This window comes from Cynara cardunculus (assembly GCF_001531365.2).
Source record: "Cynara cardunculus var. scolymus isolate 2C chromosome LG 3, CcrdV1, whole genome shotgun sequence".
In the NCBI taxonomy this organism is placed as follows: Eukaryota; Viridiplantae; Streptophyta; class Magnoliopsida; order Asterales; family Asteraceae; genus Cynara; species Cynara cardunculus.
The window spans coordinates 30,131,505-30,146,554 of NC_037530.1; the positions used below are offsets into that span (position 1 = coordinate 30,131,505).

General features: G+C 34.0%; 1 protein-coding gene across 1 annotated transcript in view; it reads right to left on the bottom strand.

The window, feature by feature from the left end:
- Positions 1 to 13,689: 13,689 nt before the first annotated feature.
- The window catches only part of LOC112510166 (transcription factor bHLH110-like), a 6,210-nt gene continuing 4,849 nt past the window's right edge, over positions 13,690 to 15,050 (bottom strand). Inside the window, exons 6-7 of the mRNA XM_025115485.1 lie at positions 14,361 to 14,420; positions 13,690 to 13,994 (exon numbers count right to left, since the gene is read on the bottom strand). Of these exons, the coding sequence (XP_024971253.1) occupies positions 13,869 to 13,994; positions 14,361 to 14,420 (186 nt within the window). The 3' untranslated portion in view covers positions 13,690 to 13,868. The remainder of the gene's footprint in view (positions 13,995 to 14,360; positions 14,421 to 15,050) is intronic.

Sequence of the window (15,050 nt, forward strand, 5' to 3'; positions counted from 1 at the left end):
TTAGTCTTCTAATGGTGTAAAAGACAAGTAAATCACATTTTTTGCTCCATAATTAGTAAGGGAAATGAAATAATAGAATTACTCAATTGTTGATCCTCTCTCTCAGTGATTTGATGATAATCCATTTTTCACTTATACGTTGTATTTATATTTATATATTTTCAGTTCCAGCGATCATCACTGAGCCTTTTCAGTGATCGCTGAAGAACTTGTATTGTAATTCAATCAGAGACAGCGATACTTCAAAAAGACAACACTCACACCAAAGAACCTTCAGCCAAAGTCGAAGACTGAAACTGAAGATTAGAGACTGGCAAGTACGTAATCTGAAGCGGTACTTAGTGATTACAAGCCTGTCTACATATGTGTGAAAAATGCTCAAGCTGTGATAACCAGATCCTGGTTATTACCCAAGGTATCTAATACATGATTATTTGATTTAATGATTATGTGATAGCATGATGAACTGATATGTTTGATACATGCTAGTATGCGAATTTGTGCATTTATTTGGATAAGGTATATATATATATATATATATATACATAGAGTATGGAAATATATATGTGTGCATGCAAGTTATGCATGTAATATGTATGCATGTGCATGAGAAAGCATGAGGTGGAAAAAGGGGGAGGGAAGGCGGTTAGCCGACCTTCCATATTTGGTAGTATTAATAAGAGGCTTAGCCTCCTCATTTCCTTTTTCCTGCTATTTTGAGAAATGGAGTGCTTTAAAGAAAAGAGAATGTTGTCCGGATTGAGAAAAGGGTGAATTCAAGTATTGGTGATTCAAGTTGATTTCAAGTATTTGGTTTCAAAAGCTTTTGAGGTGAGTGGTTTCTAAAACCTTTTTGCATAAAATTACTACTGGTTTTATTTGTATATTTCATGCTTTTACTTTTAGAAAGGAACCATGTATTTTTGTTGTTGTTTAAGTGTTTATCCGGACATAGAGTGACCGGGTAGGTCGTTAAACCGGATAAGCCTTGATCGGTTTATTGTCCGGATTGTTTTAAACCGGATAAGCCTTGAGCGGCTTATTGTCCGGATTAGTTTAAACCGGACAAGTCTTGAGCGGCTTATTGTCCGAAGTTTGATAAACCGGTTGAGTGTTGAGCGGTTTATAATTGGTAGTATTACTTATGATTTTATACTGAGAAGTAGGAATACGATCGAATGGTGAACGGTTTATTTAAATCGGTCAAGTCTTGAGAGGATTTGTTGTCCGGACTTGATATCCGGTCAAAGGATGACTTTTTCTAGTGTTAAACCGATCAAAGCTTGAAAGGATTGTTATCCGGACTTGATATCCGGACAAAGTGAATTTTTATTCCAAGTGTTTAAACCGGTCGGTTGTTGATCGGATTTGTTGATCGGATTTGTTGACCGGATTTGGGTTGATGTCTTCTGATTTTAAAAGAAATTGTTATTTTATCATAAATGAAGTTTTGATATAAATGATTTCGGACTGATAACAATTTCAATGGCTGCGGTCTGTTCGGAATTATTTTTGTAAATGTTTTGATGAAGTGATAAGGGTGACATATCAAGGAGATGTGTCCATTTGATATAAGGGTGGCATATCAAGGAGAGGTGTCCATTTGATATAAGGGTGGCATATCAAGGATAGGTGTCCATTTGATATAAGGGTGACATATCAAGGAGATGTGTACATTTGGATATAAGGGTGGCATTGTATATGTGTTGTATAAAATAACTCTTTCTATTATATCCCTTAAGACTACCGTGGTTTGGAATTTTTATTTCTTTGTGATTTAAAGATTTAGGATCAAGGTTCTTAATGGAAATCATAGTCTGGATGTTATTGAGGAGAAACGTCAGGTTTGGCCTGAAACTTTGTTCAAACCTTATTTGATGAGAAAAGGTTTAAAAAGTGGCATTATATGGAAACCGTTTGGTTCAARGATATGAAAATTATATAGCTATGTGATTAGCTTGAAAAGAGGGTAAATGATCTGGTATTTCGTTCTTGTGTATTCATATATTTGTTATATATATGAATAGCTGTATTTATAAAAGTTTTGGTGATCTTTCACCCTATAATTATATGATTAGGGCAACTCACTAGACTCTTCAGTCTAACCCTCGTTTTTGTGAATTTAAAATGTGTATTGCAGGAGGCATAGAAGGTAAAGGAAAGGAAAAAATTTAATGTTTTTCTTTTATGCGTTTCGGATAAGGAATTGCTTTTAATGATCAGTTTTGTTGTTTAGTGCAAGATTGTATTTTGAATTTTTGGACCTTGTATTTGGTCATGATAATATTCTTGTACTAAGGGACCCAGATGTATATGAATATGTATTTCTTTGGTATGAAATATGTATTACATGCAATGTGTGGATTGGGGCGTTACACAAGCCTCAACGAATGCTGAAGAGACCTCCAGGTTATTCCAGCAATCAACGATCAAAGGAAGCTTGATTAGCACGATTGTTGTTGTCTTGTCCTTATGCACACAAAGGACAAACCCATATCCTTCTAAATGTTGGTACGGTACGGAGCCGACTAGTTGACTCTATTGTCTACCAACTTTAGGTAAGGATGTCTGCTCATGAATAGTGCTTTTATGACTATTCACTGTAGCAAAGGACAAGCCTTCATCTTAAGGCTTGACACGTACTCTAACCCTACCATATTGCATTAAATGAACATTTAATGCATTGGGTATAAATAGAAGTGTTTCTTCTCCATCCAGAGAGCGCGCAACTCCCTCTCTAAACCTAATTCTTATTTTGAGCATTTTCTAGCTTAAGTAAAAGAACTTTTCTTTACAGCATTTCTTTTCTCATTTGCTAAGAATTCGTGTGTAACCAAAGATTGTTTAGATAAGTTTTCTTACCTTATCTTTCTACAAACAGTCTTGAAAAGTTTGTATTGATCTTCTTTATCAATATAAATTTTAAATTTGAAAATATTGTGTGTGTATTCATCCCCCCCTTCTACAAACTGTTTTACTTATCTTGTAGACCCTCAAGGGACCAACAAGTGGTATCAGAGCAGTGTTCTATCTTCTCTAAGTTGTTTAACTATTTTTCTACATTAGTTTATCTCTTTCTCTAGATAACTTTATTGCTTTTAAATGACTTTGCAAATTACAAACACACACACACACAAAAGACATTGGCTCTCTTGCCAAACCTCCCCGGTTCGTCCGTGACAACTATAGTCTATGGAAGAACCGAATGTCCCTCTTTTTTGAAGGTGTGGATCCTGAAATTCCACATTATATAGAAAATGGACCATATGTACCATTTGTTATCTCGATTTATTTAGTAATTTGAGAGAAATTATAAAGAGAAAGAATAGTTTAGAAAGTAAGAGAGATTGAGACGGCCATGGAGACGATGAGATGATGATGTTATGGTTTTTTTATATATATAATTATTAAGAGTTTAGGAGTTTGACGGTTTTAATCCCTTAATAATTACTAACCATTATTTAAGTACGGTACAATTGGGTAAGCTAACGAGTAAGTTTTTAAAACTCAAGTTTTATAATTCTTCCCCCTTTTAAAAGAGATTTCGTCCCCAAAATCAAACATAGATAGGAAACTTATAGCAATAAAGCAATTCAGGGTACTCTTGCCACATATGCTCTTCGGTTTTCCACGTCGCCTCACGTTCCGAGTGATTCTTCCAAAGAAGTTTTGCCAAAGGTATCACTCTCTTTCGTGTACCTCTCTCATCGCGATCAAGATTGTCTTAGGCTCCTCACAATAAGATAAATCAGGCTCTATGTGCTCCATGGGATAATCAATATCATGCAGGGGATGATAGTTGTACCCTCCAAATGAAGAGACAAGGAACACATTATGTACGTGGGACAATTGTGACGGTAGAGCTAATCTGTAGGCCACAGCTCCAACCCTTGCCAGAATTTCAAAAGGACCAATATCTCAGGTTGAGCTTCCATTTGAGACCAAAACGTCTAATACCATGAGTCGGGAAACCTTCAAGAAAACTTTATCACCCGACTGGAACTCGATAGGTCCTCGTCGCTTGTCAGCATAGCTCTTTTGACGAGCCTGAGCCTCTTTCATCATTTGACGCACAATTTTGACCTTTTCAGTAGTGACTTGTACTAATTATAGGCTTTTGAGAACACGTTCTCTAACTTCACTCCAACAGTCGGTGTTCGACATATCGGCCATAAAGTGCTTCATATGGGGCCATGCTGATACTCGACTGCCAGTTATTGTTATAGGAGAACTCGATCAGGTATAAATAGTTATCCCAACTTGCATGCCATTCCAACGCACATGTCGGAGCATATCCTCCATCGTATGTTCAGATTGCCCATCAATTTGCGAATGAAAGGTCATACTAAAATTCAAACGTATGCCTTAAGCATTATGTAAACCATCCCAAAATCGAGATGTAAAACGTGGGTCTCGATAAAAAATAATCGATATAGGTGTGCCATAAAGACGCACAATCTCATGTTATAAAATTTCTGTCAACTTATCAATTGACCAAGTTTATCGGACAGGAAGAAAATGAGTCGATTTCGTCAGTCGGTCAACCACTACCCAAATTGCATCGTGTTTCAAGGTCGTATGGGGTAATTCGACTACGAAATATATAGTTATGTGCTCCCATTTCCAAACCGTTAGGCACGAAACAACTCTGCTACTTACTAGACAAGTTGGGCACTCGAGATATTCATGCTCCAACTTGAGGAGGAGTAAAGGATTTATTTATTTTGTACCATAATTTTCTTCCTTTTCTTAGCCTGAATTGTATGTCTTTCTTTCATAGCTCCTGATTTGTAGCCTTTTTTTGGCCTCCCTTGTATTTAAATATGTTATAGTGTATCAATGAAAATACATAAAAATTCTACACCAATTTTCATAGGAAAATATTACTTCAAAGCATGTAATATTTAAGTTGATCTAAAACAATCAATCTAATGTTTAAAAACTCTGAACAATTTGTATTTAAACAAAATACAAGGCTATTCACATTCAATATCTTGATTCTCTTGGCGTATTGTAGGGGTCATCTATCTATTTGAACAAACCATGTACATTGACCACAATATATGCATATTACATATATAAGCTAAACAGACATGTGTATAGAGGTACCCTTGAGGTCGTGTACCATTTATGCATCTTTGCAATGTGCTGCCTTAATTACTAGTACCCCAGTACATGACCCCTCATACACATATCCAACTAAAAATGCATAAATGAAGCTAACTGATATTGGAATTGTCAACTGGAAATTGATATATGAAACAAATCAAGTTCTGACAAAACCTATTGGTGTAATTAAGGATATATTAGCATTGACGTTTCTAAATTTGAACACTAACCTGCCTTACTTTTTAGCATAAGCCCATACTAGTTGCTCTGACATACTCTGCATGGGCTTATTTCTGAGTACTCTACGTGCATTATTAACACTAATCATCTCTAAGAGAAGGAAATTAGATGAATTAATACAACACTTAAACTTACTGCATTGTCGTGCAATGTTATATTGTACTTATGTTGAGTTATGTTTTGTTGCACCTAATTAGTATCATTGATATGCACTTATGATGTGCAATAAATAATATTGATTTGTATCTAAAACTAATGTCTTGTTTCTTACAACTAACTGTTCAAGCTTAGGTTATAGATCATAACCTATTTCTTTTGAGCTACGGCCTGATATCAACTTGTAACACCCTCATTTCATCATGAGAAATGGCACATCATCATTATTAACTTTTCCATAAATACTCCAAATTAAAGGCCAAACTGTTTATAGGGAAAGACTTTAAAACAATAAATATGTAACTTAAATGCTAACCCATCCCATACTAGGTTGCATTACAGAGTTTATCCATCATGAATGTCTGAACATAAATATTTAACTTAAATGGACAAGACAAGTCTGTGCCCTTTTTCCTTTGTCCAACCTGGAATCTTATGAACCTGAGATGCATACTATAGTTAGTTTATAAAACTCAGTGAGTTCATGGTTTACTTGAATTTCACATCATAGATATCATCTTGTAAACTTCATACCAAATAGTATGCGTTTTCTAGAGACATGCAACTCTGAAAGAAAAAATATCTCATAAGTTGTTTGGTCGAGTATGGTTTATTTTGTCACTAACTTATTGTGGGTTTGTACCACTTGTCGTGTGACTTATTGGTTAAATTTCTACCCATTAAAACAGATAAAAAAACGTTCATATGAAATAACATGCTAGAGTTATTTGAAAACAAAACAAACACATAACATGCAACTTATCATAAATAACATCCATATAAAATATATTGTATCATATATATGTACACATCATCATACAAACCATATCATACACAAAAATAAAATTATACATACGTATGCATCCCACTGTAAGTCTCATAAAGACTCGTATGTCTGTGTAAATCAACTACTGGTAGTTCTCGATCAAAGACCTACACATTTCATGCCACAATATCCAATTAATGGTTTCATTTCTCTAAAAGTCAATGATGGGTGTCAAGTCTGACAAATATTAGAATTTATAAAATAAGTCTATTACCTCTAAAACACAACAACTTGTGATAGTGATAAGTAGGGTCGTCTCCTCAGGGACTCGGTGTTAACCGTAAGTCCAAGATGTAGTCACATGCAAATTCATTAAAAGCAATGGGGGGGGGGGGTGGAAGTTATTGATTAATCTAAGCATAAAAATTAAATAAAACCTTACACAAATAAAGAACAATTCCTAGTGGTGAGTATAACTAGTTCCTTATCAGATCATGTATCATTGACTTATATAAAAACATTCTCTCAGTTGATTTTAGACCCGTCGTGAGTGTCGACACGTGCCAAACACTCTGCTTATTCTTATAATTAAACTAGCACGAGGAGCTCGGTGGATTATTTCCTAATTGATTAAGTTGGTAACAGTAATGGACGCAAAATTCAAGCTATCAATTGTCTTAAGCAATAAACAAGCACCAATCCTAACTAATGAACGAAAGCCCGAACATTTAAGCTAGATTACACAATCCTATAATGCAAATCAATGGACTTGGTGGTCTATTGATGCACTATTTGCTACCAAATGAAAATTAAGAACAATTACAGATTCCTAGTCACAACTAGCAATTCAAATTTAGGCTATAGAATTCAAGGGATCCTTCTCAAAACCAAAATCCCCAAAATGAAGAACACTTTTGAACAAGGATAGTATAAATAACATTCAATTGAATTTCAACATTAAACAAGTCTCAACAAGATTTAAAGCAAATTAGCTATAATCCTATCACTAAGCTAGAAACAAAACTTAGCTACCCATAATCCTATTTTGGAACAGAAACTGAACTTACAGATGGTAGAAATCAGTAAACTATGAAGAACCATAGTTGAGAAATCCAAAATCGACTCCAAAATCTGGAAATCGACTTCTTGTTTCTCCTCTGAAAATCGATCGAGCAGCAGATTGTAGGTTCCTCTCCCTCTGAAAATCGATCGAGCAGCAAATTGTTGGTTCCTCTCTTCTCTTCGATTTATGTCCTGATCAATCTCCCTCCTTGACTGACAATTCACGAGCTTCTTTTATACCCAAATCAAGAAAACCGTCTGAAAAGCGACGTGGCTAATGTGGGTTTTTGGCACCGTAAAGTCACCCAACGAAGATCGATTTTGGCATTTTTGGGTCTGGACAAAACGAACGCAACTATTCGTGGACTCTCTTTAATCTCCTTGTTAAAATTCTTGTGGGTCAAATAAAAGTCAAATCCAAGTATAAAACTCGAGGAGCTCAAATTAATCATTTTATAATGTTATAAATTCGTTTCTCCAAATTAAAACATTCTAATAAATACTTAACTCAAATACGACACTTTAATCTCATCATTAAAAATCATTTGAATAATTAAATGATTATTTATAAATACTCCTCTTTAGGAATAATTAATTAGAATAATCTAAATTTTAAATTAAATTAATATATTAATTAAATATAATTTAAATTAATATATTAACTAAAATAGAAATTATTTTACTTACTTAACAAAACGTTAATAAGTAAACCTTTTGATAATTCAATTTGTTAAACTATCAACTAATAAATAGTTTCCCTAATTAAATAAATTAAGTTGGAGCTCAAAAATTTACTAATTATATTTAAAAAACAAAGCCCAAATATGTTCAAACTTGATCTCAAAATGGAACTCTTAAAACGTAATGATTTTTGTTTCCTGCTTAAACATGTTCTTTAACAAGTTCAAAGGCAGAAACTGAAAAAATCCCAAACTTCTTAAACTCAATACACTGGAATTGTCACATGGCAGCGCTAGAAGACGACAATTCAATGACAACTGGAAAAACGATCATTCAACCTTGTTTCTTTGTCGTTTTCGACAATACTTTTTGCTAAAACTTTAGATAATTGGTTTCTTCAACTATGGGAATAAGAATATACAAAGAACATCAACCATGCAAAATTTTGGTTTTTACATAACTCGAAAACCTGAAAGAAAACTCAAAAAATCAGACCTTCTAAACTAAAATATGAGACATAAAGCTATTAAGGTTCGATAGAGAACTTAAAAATAAAGCTAACCATATAAAGAACTCGAAGTTTGGTTTAGTATTTTACTTCCAATCGTCGAAAAACCGAGGTTTCAGATAGAGACTTTTGAGCTCTGATTTCTCTCTCGATTCTCCATGTTTTTTGAAATTTCTTAGACAAGAATATAGCAAGAGGTTTTGGCTACTTAAATATGAAACTTTTTGGCTTTTTTTTTTAACTAAACGAGCCAATAACATGCTTCAAAGAACATCAAGTCGTGTCTTTCAAAAATTTGGAACTAAACAGACTTGTCATATTGGTAGGACAGGTCCCTCAGATTTGGACCAGTCGACATCTGACACCTCCCTCGAACAATCATATAGTAAAATTCGACCCCCCGGCTTAAAGACTGGACCATATTACATTTTCACCCTCAATTGGACATTTTCCTTCATTTTAGTCCAAATGAATATAAACTCGTTCATTCACTTCTCACTTTCATTAAATGGCATAATTGGCCTTTTTTTTCACTCTTTCATTCACATATTTTATCCAATAAAATAAAAACCTGTTTTATTTTATTTTCCCTTTTCTTTTTCATATTTATTTACTTACCAATTTTATAGTATCACACAAATCTCCCTCCTTTAAAAAATTACGTCCTCGGATCTATTCTAATTGAAAAGTTCAGGAATTTTAGTCCAAAACTAATCCCTGATTCCCCTATCAGTTCTTGAATCTCTAAGAAAAAAAGTTGTTTGACTAAAATTAAAGTTATATCTTTACTCTTTAAACTTTTTGTTAGTATGGTTGGCACCTCAGTGAGCCTCTCTACATAAGTAAGCTCGTCTTGAAAGCTTGATATCTTCCAAATTTACAATAGCTGAATGATCAGCTAAGCATTCCCTCAAATTCGACAAGTGAAAAGTGTCGACAATTTACTTCGTAACTTTGTTGGCCAACTTGGGTGATAGGCTACTCTATCAACTCTTGCAACTAACGATTTAGGTCCATCATACTTTGGAATTTATTTACCTTACTTGCCATATATGACTATGCCTTTTCAAATGACGCCTTTACCAACGTTCTATCCCCCTGCTTGAAACTCTAGCGCTCTATGCCGTTTATTACTTGTCATGTACTATGTACTTCCACTATATTAATGTCGTTACTTTACTCATACTAGTAACATGCTTGAGTAGTGAACTTTTATGCATATTCTAGACAACTTCTTGTACATGCATAATGTATTACTACATAGGCCATGAAAACACACCTCTCATGTCTGAAATACATTGATTAAATATATCATGCGTTAACTAGACATTAATGGGAATGCTCATCAAACCTAAGATGGATGAGCACCATTAGAAATACTTTATCCAATGTGATGTATAATGCTAATGCTAGTTGATGCCCTGATGTATAATCAATGCATACACCGATAGCTACTGAAGGCACTGATGCTTATATAACATTCAAAGTAAATATTGTTGAGGTATTACGATCTAACTTATAGTAAACACTCTATGCCTTTTTAGCATCTCTTTATATGGTATGGAACACATGTTCTATCACTTACTTACCTTTGTTTCAAGACTCCCAAACCAATGTTTGCCTTAATAATTTGACTTCATATATAGGCCCTGAGGCATATACTAGTCTTTACTGAAACGAAAAACTTGGCCTGACTTACTGTCACCGATTTGATGTCTTGATATCTCCTTTTCTTACATATTCAAAAATAGATTTCAAATTCTTGCACATCTTATCACTATTAGGCTGCCACAGGCACAAAAGATTTTCGTAATCCTTCTAACTTTGTCTTTTCTAAGACCTCCCATGCTGGAGTCCATATTTTGTTCCAAAACCTACAAGACTTCATCCGAGTCCATTAATAGAAACTCAAGGTGGTTAATCATTCTCTATTTCTTAACATTCTCTTAATGAAGAGTTTTTTTTTTTTTTTTTTATCAAACTGACTGAGTCTAATAATTTGAACTTAACCTGATGTCTAACCTTGCAACTCAAAACTTGATCAACTCCAAATCTTCTTTGCCTATCTAGATGATAATGAATTATTGATAATTGTTTGGCTAATATAAAATAAAAGTTTGAAAGGTTGTCCCATATTGTTGGAGTAATGAAAGATGAAAGGGATTTCATGTCTATAAAAGAGGATCCAAGGCTTAGGTTTCAAATCGTCTCAATAAAACTTCTCTTCTTTTAGAGAGTAGAAAGGTGTGAGTTAAATATTTGAGAGTGTGGGCATTATTGGTGGAGGCTTGAGCGATTAAAACTGTGTGATTGTAACAATTTTTACATGTTGGATTTTCTCTTTGGACGCTTGTGGTTTTTCTTTGTTTTTGAAGTTTTCACGTAGATTTTTGTCTTCTTTTCTCTATAATTGTTCATTGCTTGATTGTTGGGAAACGTTGAGGCCAATTTTCCAACATGAATTTCACCATCATATTTTTCAACGATGTTAATCAGTGTCTCTAGCTCAAATTTTTATTAATCGAACGAGGACATTTAACTATTGTGGTTAGGTTGTAAATGAACTGAAGATTCAACAAAACATTCGACGAAAAGTTCATTTATATTTTTTTTATTTAATAAATTAACAAACATAAACACATTTTTTTTGTTCGTTTAGTTAGATGAACGAACATGAACAATGGTCACGTTCATTCATTTACGTTCATGAAAGTTTGAAAGTTTGTTTATATATATATATATATATATATATATATATATATATTTATATATTATGACGACATTAATATGTGAAATTGCTAATTAAATTAAATTAAATTAAATTTTTAGAATATTTTTTCATCTCTCCTATATACTTGGCTTTTCATTTTGTTATATTATTTTTTAGAAACTAAATGATGAGCAATGATGGTTGCTCGTTTTATATTTGTGTCTGTTTGTTTACATTCATTTATGTTCGTTTAGCATCTTCATGAACAAACATAAACTAACACAAACAAACACATTTTCTTCACGAACTAAGATGAACACGTAAAATTTTCTTTGTTTATCGTTCGTGTTCGTTCGTTTGTGGAGCTAAGTTAAATGAACGAGCATGAATAAGTCTCTATCTGTGTTCGTTCGGTTCGTTTACAATCCTAATTGTGGTAACCACAAGAGTGGTGCCTGATTCGTTTGAGCTTGGCTCCAAAGGTCAAAAGTACCAGGAGGTCTCAGGTTCAAATCCAAGTAGGAATAAAAATCCCCTTGTGGCCACGAAGGTTCAAATGCGGTGGCTCCGGGCTATCTGCAAAGCATGTGGTCGCCCTGAGATTAGTCGGCTCGCATAGCGGGTTGGATATCCAGGTTAATAAAAAAAACCCTAATTGTGGTACGTGTACGCTTTGAGCCATGTTGGTAACATCTACAAAACTTGAATACAATTACCATAATTGTTAACTCTCTATCATGTATTGAATTAGCCTTCTCATGTCCTTACAATTGGCTTGATGCATAGGCAATAAATTGACTCCCCTCGTTGCATCAATACTAACTTTAATTCAAACTTCGTAGGTATCACTTGAAACTACAAATTTTTACATAGTTTTACCGTTGCTTATTGAAAGACTTTTTCTTTCTACCTTAATCTATCTTACCATGCTTAAGGTCAATATTGACATTAAAATCTGCAATCTAGAGAACCTTGAATGAATTCCCTTACGTTGACTGTATTTTGTTATCGCATATGATTTTGTGTAGAAAATCACATCTGATTTAATCGTTCTCATATTCTCTTATTTTGATTACGTTTTCATTTAATTGATCTTCCATATATATATGTGTGTGTGTGTGTGTGTGTGTGTAGGGGTGCTCAAAAACCCGATGAACCCGACCAACCCAACCCGAATTTTTTAAAAAAAACCCAACCCGAGGTAACCCTATGCATGATCGATAAAAAAATTAGCCAACCCGACCTTATTGAGTTGGAATCGGGTCAGGCCCAAAAAAACCCGATCAACCCGACAACCCGACCTTAACTTTAGCTTTGAATTGTAGATGACAATCATGACATGACCAACCTCAACGTCAAGAAAGCGAAAGCATCGGGGTTGGAAACGTCTAAAACTATTGTTGTTGATTGATTTATTATCATTTGGTTTAAACAATTTTATTGTAATATCTAAATATTTAATGAACTTGCATATTATCTTGAATGGTCGGTCGTATTTCAAAGGAAAGTTTCATTTATTTTTATGTGATTTTACATTGTTTAAACACAACATGATCAACCCGAACGAGTTGGGTTGGGTTGGGTTGAATTTTTGTTTGGGTTGGGTTGGGTTGAAATTTTCAAACCGCCAACATTGAATTGGGTTGTTAAAACGGCTCCAAACCGATCAACCCGGACCGTGAGCACTCCTATGTGTGTGTGTAAAAAAGAGTAATGGGTTGTCCTTGTATGGTCTACTTACTCGTCCTATTTCTTTTCCTCCCTTCAAAATTTTAGGAAGACATTTTCTAGTTGTAGATTAAAAAAGTATTGCATTTATAACTTGTTGTAAACACGAGGAAAAAAGTTATATTTTCTCTCCTATTTACCACAGTGACGAAGAATCAAACCATCACTAAGTTTATTTCTTTTTCTACATCTTTTTTCAAGTACAAGATAACCCAAAGTGGTTGTGGGTTTTTTCATACCAATCGGGGCCTTTCCTTCACCACTCCCATGTGGATGGTCTACAGGGCTCATAACACTCCTCTTACTATAAGATGCTTACCTAGGCAACGCTTAACTAAGTACTTTAAACAAAACAAAACATCTGGATACATCAATATAAAGTTTTAAGCTAAAAACAAACAATGTGAATTTCCAAAGTCAGAAATAATCTCTCAACAAGTAAAAGAAAATTAATAGGGAGTTTATTAATACAAAAATACACGAGTTAAGAAGAACCCTAATTAATTAACTAATTCAAGATTAATCATCATTATAACAATATTACATCCACTCTCTAATGGATCAAACTTGGTCCATACTTGATAACATCTTCTACAAGATGACCAAATTTGCTCCATTTTTTCGTTGTGAAAGAAGTGAAATTAACTAAACTTTTGAAAAGATTAAAAGATCTAAACACTTAACATCAAACACATGATTGTCTTTTAAAGGTGGAGACCAAACACTTCGCTAAATACTTGTTCACCAGTTGATTGATTAAATTTTTAGAGCGCCTTCTGTAGTTATTGGTTTGTAGCCATCGCCTCTAAGACTCAACTGATCTAGCTTCAATTAGGGGAAATATACATCAAAGCACTCTTCACTCAAGTTCAAGTTCTTGAGGGTGATCATGCATGTAGGTTAATTAGCTAGGACCCTGGCCAAATGCCTTCACCTCCACCTGTAATGTATGACAAGCATGACAGCGGCACCAAGCACAATCCTCGACTTCTAAGATCCCTCTTTGTCTCTTTATTTCCTTCCCCCAAATGACCCTGAATGGTATCACAAACAATAATTATTGATATAGTTAACATTGTTTCCTAGCTAAGTTTAGCCACAACTTGTCCCAATTGCCTCGAATAGTTGTAACTTGCACCAATATTCCACTTATTGGTTAACGACACGCAATTACTAGCTAATCCTCTAAACAGTACATACATAAACTTAAAACCTTTATAATAAATGAATGTGAAGTTGTTAACCACTTGAACAAACACGAAAAATGTATTTTGATGGCACCTTCCTAATTTTGTATACCGACAAAGGAATCTGAAGAAGCACATTCGAATACAAAATGATATATCCATGTATACCATGCATAGTGTAATCAATCAAATCAAAAACTTCAAATTTCTTACCCTACGCGTTGGTATTCCGCTAGTCTTGTCTGTTGACTTCATGTATGGTACACTTAACGTCTGCAAATCAACAAGGTTTAGAGTTTCGTGATCTCTTCCATTCAAGTCAAATCAAGACAATATTGTCGCTCATGTAATGCATATAGGAAGCTACGAAAATTTTAAGGTCACATATATAGGTCGGTTTCAATGCCTTCTAGGTTGGAACATTATCTTGTTTCCCTATATTTGCTTGTTTTTCCTATGATTATACATCTTGTTTCCTATACTTTTGGAAACAACTTTATCCACACGTATACCATTTATTGTGACTACTTGTGTTTCTTGTCATGTTCCACTATTTAGTCCTTTTGTTTTTTTATTGATTTGGGGTTTTTATAAAAGTAATTTGTTTTAATTTTATATTGTATGTGCGCATATTGTCTAATTAATGAATTGCATAAATGTGTTCAAACCATGAATTTTTCTCTCATTGGATGTGAACTAGATATAGTTGTAAGAGAAAATAGATGTAGGAATGGGTTCACGTGAGACCTAAGGGTTTTTCGTGAGACCTGTAAGATCAATTTATGTTCATTGATCAACTTTATAAGCTAATGATCTAATGATCTAAAGTTGCACGGTGACAATTTTGTGATTATTGAGAAGTCACGTGACAATTTTGTGATTATGAATATTCAGATTATAGAT